General features: G+C 42.5%; 1 protein-coding gene across 1 annotated transcript in view; it reads left to right on the top strand.

Moving 5' to 3' along the window:
• The window catches only part of SLC30A10 (solute carrier family 30 member 10), a 20388-nt gene extending 13140 nt beyond the window's left edge, over positions 1-7248 (top strand). The window contains exons 2-4 of the mRNA XM_019471413.1: positions 695-778; positions 4285-4521; positions 5743-7248. Coding sequence (XP_019326958.1) covers positions 695-778; positions 4285-4521; positions 5743-6218 — 797 coding nt within the window. The 3' untranslated portion in view covers positions 6219-7248. The remainder of the gene's footprint in view (positions 1-694; positions 779-4284; positions 4522-5742) is intronic.
• Positions 7249-7993: the final 745 nt, after the last annotated feature.

Below are 7993 nucleotides of genomic sequence, written 5' to 3'. Positions count from 1 at the left end.
GCCAGACCGTGGCCGGCGGCGCCCTGACGGGGGAGGCGGATGAAGCAGGTGCCTTTCGGCTGCATCCTCGCCGCCTCGCCGTCCAGCCTTCCCCTCATGTCCCGCACCTCTCCCCACCCCTCGCACCCTTCCCCGGCCCTCCTCGTCCCCTGTCTCCCTCTTGTTTGCCCTCGGGACCCGCTGAGCAGCCAGACCCATCCTCTGGGCCCTTTTGAAGCCCCAAACCCACCCGTGAGCCCCGAGGAATTTTACTGAGGTCGCTCAGACACCCACCGCCTCTTTCACCTTGTACTTTACACCTGGCTGCTGGGCGTCCCCTCGGGATGGGTGAGGGAGGCATTGCTCAGAGAGCTGCATGGAAAATGGTTTTTTGGGTTTGCCGCTGAGCTGCCAGACCCATCCTCTGGGCCCTTTTGAAGCCCCAAACCCACCCGTGAGCCCCGAGGAATTTTACTGAGCTCGCTCAGACACCCACCGCCTCTTTCACCTTGTACTTTACACCTGGCTGCTGGGCGTCCCCTCGGGATGGGTGAGGGAGGCATTGCTCAGAGAGCTGCATGGAAAATGGTTTGGTTTGGGTTTGGGTTTTTTTTTTTTTTCTCATCATCTTTGAAATAAGTTGGTTTTGAGAAGGATGATGTTTTTTCTGTTTGTAGAACTTATACACAACACAGCGTTTCTTCTTTGAATGCAGGTGACTCACCAAATGACCAAAAAAGCCCTGAAGAGGGGCCTGAGAAGAAAAAAGAGAGAAAGTCTGAAGCCTTGAACATCAGAGGTACAGCATGGGAGGATACTGCTAATATTATATTACCTTTAAACACTTTCTGATTTCCATTGCAGATTTTTTTTTGCCAAATATCAGTAAGAAATGGAGCAAAAGCCCAGGATGCTTCTATGTATATGGACCCAGTTATCTTTAGCAGAAAGCTTTTGGTTGTATGTAATAGCATAGATAATACCAAAATAGTGTCATGCTGATTTGGCTCCGAGTGTGTTTACATTTTGATTTTAATTCTTTAGAAGAGTGCAGCTGAACTTTTTGGAAAGGAGACAAAGCCTCTTGCACTAAGCTCAAGTCACTAGAGGCTTTATAGGAAGGTAAAGCAGGTATCTATGAAGCGCTTCTTTGAGTGTCACTGCTGTAGTAGCTGAGCAGTTTTCAACTTCAAAATGCTTTTGGGCAGAAGACAGAATTTCTTTGAATCCCGAGGTTAACAGTGTTTTCTAGTCAGCACGAGGAAAAAGGTGCTGAATCTGGTGCTTCAGCACAGTGTTTTTCCAGGTCCTTGAACTGTGAACCTGTCCCTGAGAGAGTCTGTGACAGTATCAACCCTTCTTATGTTGTTAGGCATAAGTATCAACCCTATTACGTAATTAGGCAGGTCTCCGGGTGTCTCTGGAGTGAAACTGTATAGCTACTTCTAGGAATAAATTAACCAAGTGTCTCTTTCCCCCTCTGTATAGGTGTTTATATGCATACACGTTTACATACCTATTCTGAGCAGAGCCAAAAGCAGGTCTCTTTGAGTGTATTAAAAATTGAGTTTGTCCCTCAAGGAAAGGGCTGTCAGAAAGCTGAAACAGGATGGTAGTTTCAGGCTTCTTATGGTCACCTATCAGCATCTGATACTGCTCCAAAGTTGTGTAAGTTGGCATCACATGAATTCAGCTTAGAGGTTGACATGGCAGTCAGGCACCTGGGTTTTTTTTTTTTTGGTGTGTGTCTGTCTACCTGTCTTTCAGAAGTGTTTTCAGAGTTACACAGATGTGTCTGTAAGGGAAGACGCTTTGGAAATCAAACCATATGCTAGAGCCGCAACACTTTGTTGAATGTCTAGAAGTTGGTGTCACTGGATATTATGGCAAATTGGAGCGGGAAAAGCAAACTGTCACTTTCAGGGATGGAGGAGAGGATAAGAAACCGATGAGTATATTTTAGAGAAGGCCTTACTTGCCTGAACGACAGTGCTTAGGCATAATGATGCTGGAAACTTTCAAAAATGTCTGAAGGATAAGGAGCTTGGTATTGTTTATTTTAAGATACCTGTCTTCTTTGATTTTTAAAAAGAGACTTTTTCTCTAAGTGCTACTTTAACTTTAGCATGTCATCTTTGCAAAATCAATTTTTATTGTCCTTACAAATATTCTTTGCTTCTTTAGCCAGTGTTACAGATACGTGTCTTTAAAATTCTGATTCAAAATCTATGTTTTTTCTTTTCTGCTGTAAGTTAGTTACATAGCTATACTTACTTTGTAATCACTTGGCAAAAAATTCTATACATTATAGAATCAGAGCCTCCCTGAAAAACATGGCTGGACAAAATGGATTGGCAGGGGAATTGGTTCCTTGATTTTTAAAAGTGGTAGGAACAGGAATGCAGACATTCTGCCTGACTGGGTTAATTATTGTAGTGTAAAATTACTCCTTTTACTTCTTGAGCATATGCAGAGTAGTTCAGACTTTCCAACACAAGCTGTTGGAAACGATGTGTTACCTGTAGTTTTACCATACTGACTTTATTTACTAAAAATTCATTTTCGGTTCTATTTTATAACCATAGCTTTTGGGGATCTATAGGGAAATGGGTTCATTTCTGACTAGGCCCTCATTCTGTGATGCGTAACCAAGATGTACATATTAACGATGTTAATAATGTAAAATAAGCATTTTCCAAATTCCATATTCTCAATTCATAATTTATCATAATTCTGACATGCTTACTTTTTTTTCTTAATTCAGAAGAAGACTTTCTGGAACATTTTCCTGTTCTTTTTAAGCTGTGCTCTCGAGTTAGTTGCCTTGGCAATTGCATCCTGCCTGTCCCTCTTGTTCATGCAATAGCTGATAGCCCATGCAGAATCGGGATTATTTGTAAATGAAAAGGAAACACTGCAACACTGTTAGGAGGAGTAAAGGCCTGTGGGAGTCTGCCAAATGGGGCAGAACACGCCTGACTCCAGCAGAAAGAGCTGCGCTCACTGGAAGTTTGTACTTTCTTATCTGACCCAAGTGATTCAGAGGAACTTCTTTTCTCACACTGCAGATCAATGTTCATGCAAAGAGCTGGCAAGAGACAGCAGCACAGGCACGGCTCTCGGTCTAATCCAGTGTCCAGCATCACCAGAGTCAAAACTCTTTGCTGTGTTGTTAATGATTTTCAGAGGGAGCCTTTTACAGCTTCTCCAGCCCAGAGGAAGTGATTAAATTGGAGTGAAGCTCTTGAAAGTGCTTGTCATAGGGATGTTAAAAGCAAATGATCCTTTTTATTCTCTCACAGGCTGCAAATAAAAAGTACTGACAAAGAAATTGACTTCATATATTTAGAGATGTTATGAATTAGGCAGGGCTTGGAATGAAATCCGAGTCTGAACAGTAAAGACTGACAAAACTGGAGTACATTTGAGCAATGATGGAAAGAGGGAAGGTCATGTAAAGTAGTAAAAAAAAAAAAAGGAAGAAAAAAGGAGTTCTTAGATTATTGTAACTTTATAGCAAGAAGACTACTTTGGTCATTGTAGTTGAAAGGGCAGCTAAAAATGTGTTATTACAAAAGCCTGTTTTGTGTCTTTACTTTTTGTGCAAAAACATATCTATAGATGTAAAAAGTGGTACCCAGCATTCCTCTCAACTTAGAGTAGTCCAGGCACATATTAAACCGTGGTGTCCATGTGACTAACTCTCAAACCAGATTCTGTTTTTTTTTGGGTCTGAGGGCTAGTAGTGTTGGTGGGACAAGGTTTAATATGACTAGTAATCAAGCTTGATCCAAAAATTCGCGTTTGAGGGCGTTTGGAGGCATAGGAATGGGCTTAGGTTTCACTTAGGTAATTTTTCAGATTTCAACAGAAGCTGATGGAGGAGAATAACTGTTACTGGGGGTGGCCTGTGGCTCTCAGCTTCCAGGGTAGAACAGATAGATTTAGTCATCAATTTTTAATTGAGAATTGAGATTTAATGTGCCAGGATCTCTTAATAATCTGCAGGCATTTAAGCAAACACATTTTACGTTGCCATGGCATTGCAGTGGGACCGCAGTTGCTAGCATACCCTACATGTTTAATAATTCATCCCACTTAAGCAGCTGTCGTTCAGAGTCAGTATTTCCCTTGTTGTTTTGTTCTGAAAGCTGTTATTGAAAACTTTGGTTATGAAGTTAGCGCATGGAATATTGCATTTTTCATGTCAAGTAGAACAGACTTGAAAAATGCAGCTTTACTCCTCCCCCCCAGCCCCCCCCAGTAAAAAGCCCCCACTAATGGAAATTGTGCCATTTGTTTCAGGTGTTCTTTTGCATGTTATGGGAGATGCACTTGGATCTGTGGTCGTGGTAGTTACTGCTACAATCTTCCATTTACTTCCTCTGGGGAATGCTCCATGTAATTGGCAGTGCTACATTGATCCAAGCCTGACAGTAATTATGGTGTTCATCATCTTGTCTTCTGCATTCCCGCTTATCAAGGAGACCTCAATTATTTTGTTGCAGATGGTTCCCAAAGGTGTTAATATGCAACTACTGAGTAAGTCAAATTTGTTGTTAAAATGCTATTAATTTTAATGATATATTTCAATGCGTATGTTATTTCTGGAATGACATGTTTGGATTATTTACTCATAATAGCTCTAAATTCTCAAGAACCGTGAGAAATAGTCACATGCCTGTGTCCTAGCAACATGACTCAAATCTCTCTGGATTAGTTAAAGCATGCATTTTGAGAATGTGGTACTCCAACAATACATCAAAAATACCAGGTCTTGAGCTGTTAATGCTTTGTGTGGGGTGTTTGCGAAAGAAACAACACTGAATTACAATATTTCCCAACCCTGCAGCAGTTTCTTCCAAAAGGCTTCCAAAACAGCTTAGAAATTTCCATTAAGGTTGGTTAATTTTGTAGCTCTCTGGGGCTGTTCACACTGCTTAATTGTGGGGCAGCACTGGTTATTTCTGGAATTCCACCATGCTCAGGCCTAAAGAAACGAGAAGATGTGGGGTCTTGGCCAAGGAAGTGGTGCTCTAACATTGCTTCTCTGAACGCCAGGTAAATTGCCATTAGGGAGCCTAAGGGACGGGGTGAACCCAAAAGGAAGGGTGGCCTGCTCATGTGGTCATCTGGAGGCTGAACTGAAGACAGCTGGGAGTAGAATCGTAGAAGTTTGGGTTGGAAGGGACCTCTAAAGATCATCTAGTCCAACCCCCCTGCTGTGGGCAGGGACATCTTCAACCAGATCAGGTTGCTCAGAGCCCCGTCCAACCTGACCTGGAATGTTTCCAGGGATGGGGCATCCACCACCTCTCTGGGCAACTTGTGCCAGTGTTTCACCACCCTCAGCATAAAAAATTTCTTCCTTATATCTAGTCTGAATCTACCCTCTCTTAGTTTAAAACCATTCCCCCTTGTCCTGTCGCAACAGGCCCTGCTAAAAAGGTTGCCGCCATCTTTTTAATAAGCCCCCTTTCAGTACCGATAGGCTGCAATAAGGTCTCCCCGAAGCCTTCTCTTCTCTAGGCTGAACAACCCCAACTCTCTCAGCCTTTCTTCATAGGAGAGGTGTTCCATCCCCCTGATCATTTTCGTGGCCCTCTTCTGGGGGCCATGAAGACAGTAGATATATTTTACTAAGTACAGCTCTTTTAAAAAGATAGTTCAGAGACTGCTGCTTTTGGATAGGACTCTTAATGGGAAAGCTAGTAATTAGCCAGTGCACCAAAACCCCTAATATGTTTCTCTTATGTCTTCCAGCTGACAGACTAGCTCGTGTACCAGGGGTTAGCAGCCTTCATGAGGTGCATGTCTGGGAACTTGCAGGTGGGAAGAATATTGCTACTCTTCATATCAAGTGCCAAACCCCTACTGATTACCAAGATGCTGCTTATAAAATACGGAAGGTTTTCCACGAAGCAGGGATCCATTCTGTGACCATCCAGCCCGAGTACATTGACCGCAAGACCTCCCAGCTACTGTGCAGCTCACCCTGCATCTCAAAAGCTTGTGACTCTCAGCTGTGCTGCAGTCAGCGGGAGCCCCCCCTGGCTAAAACTAATGGTTCTACTGAGAAAAACGATAGTTGCCTTTCTGCACTGCATAAAGACAATGGTTCAAGTAAAAATGATATTGAAATCCCTATCGAGTACCCACTGGCAGAGGATAGCATTAAAACCGTGAAAAATTGTGGCGTGTCTGATGACAAATCACAGTTGAGCAGCACACGACTTTAGACAATTCCCTCTACTATGCGTAATGTTTTCATAGAACGAATGTATCCTGGCTGGAAAGGGGGTCATCGGTGGTTGTAGCTGAAGTTGGTGTGGCAAAAAGATTTCTGTGCTTTAGCTGTAAACCAAAACACACCTAAAAACCCCTTGTATCTGAAATAAGGATTCATATTTCCACAAAGGGCGTTGCATTCATCTAAGATTTTTCTGATACGGCCTAACCCAGTTCCTTGCCAAACTACGTGTGAATTTCTGGTGTTAGAGCGGATGGGGTGTATTGCTGTCTGCACTGATGCTCGCAGTTAATGGCCGGTGGCACTGGGAATGAAACTCTGGCCTTTTCTGCTGAAGTGCGCTGTTTCCTGAAAGCCCTGTGGCCAGTTTGTGATTGTACTGGGCTGAAGTACTGTATATTTATAAAGGACTTCAGTAGAGATGCTTTACTGATCCTTAAAACCCGTTTTTGCATAGACAGTTCATGTTTAACAGTAACGCTTGTGCTTCTGGCCAGTGGGGTTTGTGAAGGAAATTAAGAGTGTTTAAGGGGGAGGGGAAGCACTCAGGAATTTTGACTTGCATTGTTTTCTTGATTGACTCCTGTATTTAGGGACAGAGCAGAAGCTGGTCTTGCTTCTCTACTAGTAATACTGGAGTCTTAGCCTAATCACAGATAAGTATGCTAAAGAGTAGACTTCTTGTCATGAAAGCAAAGAAATACTAACGTTGTCTGTACTGATTCTAGCGAATGGAAATGCAGGCAGTCAGCCAGTTAACTTTTATCTTGTTCACTGTTGTGATTGTACAACTCGGGTCTTTTTTATTTTATTTTTTTTCTCCTGACAACAGAAATTATAATAGCCACAGGTCTTAATTCATCATGGTGCGGGATGATTGCAGTATCTTTAACATTGAGTGTCTGTCATTATTCATGCTGAATAAATAAGCTAATGTGTTTATTATGAGCAGTTAAAATTCTGCAGTTCTATTATTAAGACACAATTTGATATTGTATTAATTAAGGAAGTCCCTTTAAAGTTTTATATGCAGTGTTATCACTTAGAGGAAGCTTTAAAAAAAATTACAGGGAATTTTTCCTTGTTTAGCCTTGATTAATTCTTGCTGATTTATGGTAAAGGTCTAAGCCCTCCCCTCTGCCCTGCCCTTCCTCCCCCTGCCCAAAGGTGTATTTCACAGTGTATTTAGTGAAGCAGTTCCTTTATCTTTTTGCTGCTTGCCTTTTTTTAAGGCATGCAAGGGTGCTCCAAGGAAAACAAGATGACGTGCCCTGTCACCAGTGCTGGATTTAGGTCAGGTCTGTTCTCCAGGTTTCTTGGAGAGGAGACCCGCTACCTAATTCACACTGAGCGTAGTGCTTAGCTGCACCGGCTATGCAGACCAGATCCAGAAGCTTTCAAATGCATTTTGCTGTCAAAAGCAGCCTTTCAGTGGTCTGTGTGGCCTGGGCAGGGTATTCATTTATTCATGGGGACACCACTATAAAATAGTGATGTCTTTTCCTCAGTGACACCTTAACAGAAAGGGAAAATTGATTTCCTGCCTGGGCTGGGAAAATACCAGGACCTCCTTGTAAGGCTGGCTAGAAAGCAGCCAACTCCTTATTAATAAGGACGATTGCATTAAGTCAACGACTATTAAAACACACAGCGGGCTGTTTTACTGCTTGGAAAATGCTATTTACTGAAGCAGTGATTGCAGTCTAAATAGCACATTTCTAGATTTGTAGTTACCCCTTTTGAACAGATTCTTGGGTGAATTGA

The sequence above is a fragment of the Aptenodytes forsteri genome, unplaced genomic scaffold, assembly GCF_000699145.1.
Source record: "Aptenodytes forsteri isolate BGI_AS27 unplaced genomic scaffold, ASM69914v1 Scaffold465, whole genome shotgun sequence".
Classification (NCBI taxonomy): Eukaryota; Metazoa; Chordata; class Aves; order Sphenisciformes; family Spheniscidae; genus Aptenodytes; species Aptenodytes forsteri.
This window is presented reverse-complemented; position numbering and strand designations above follow the sequence as displayed.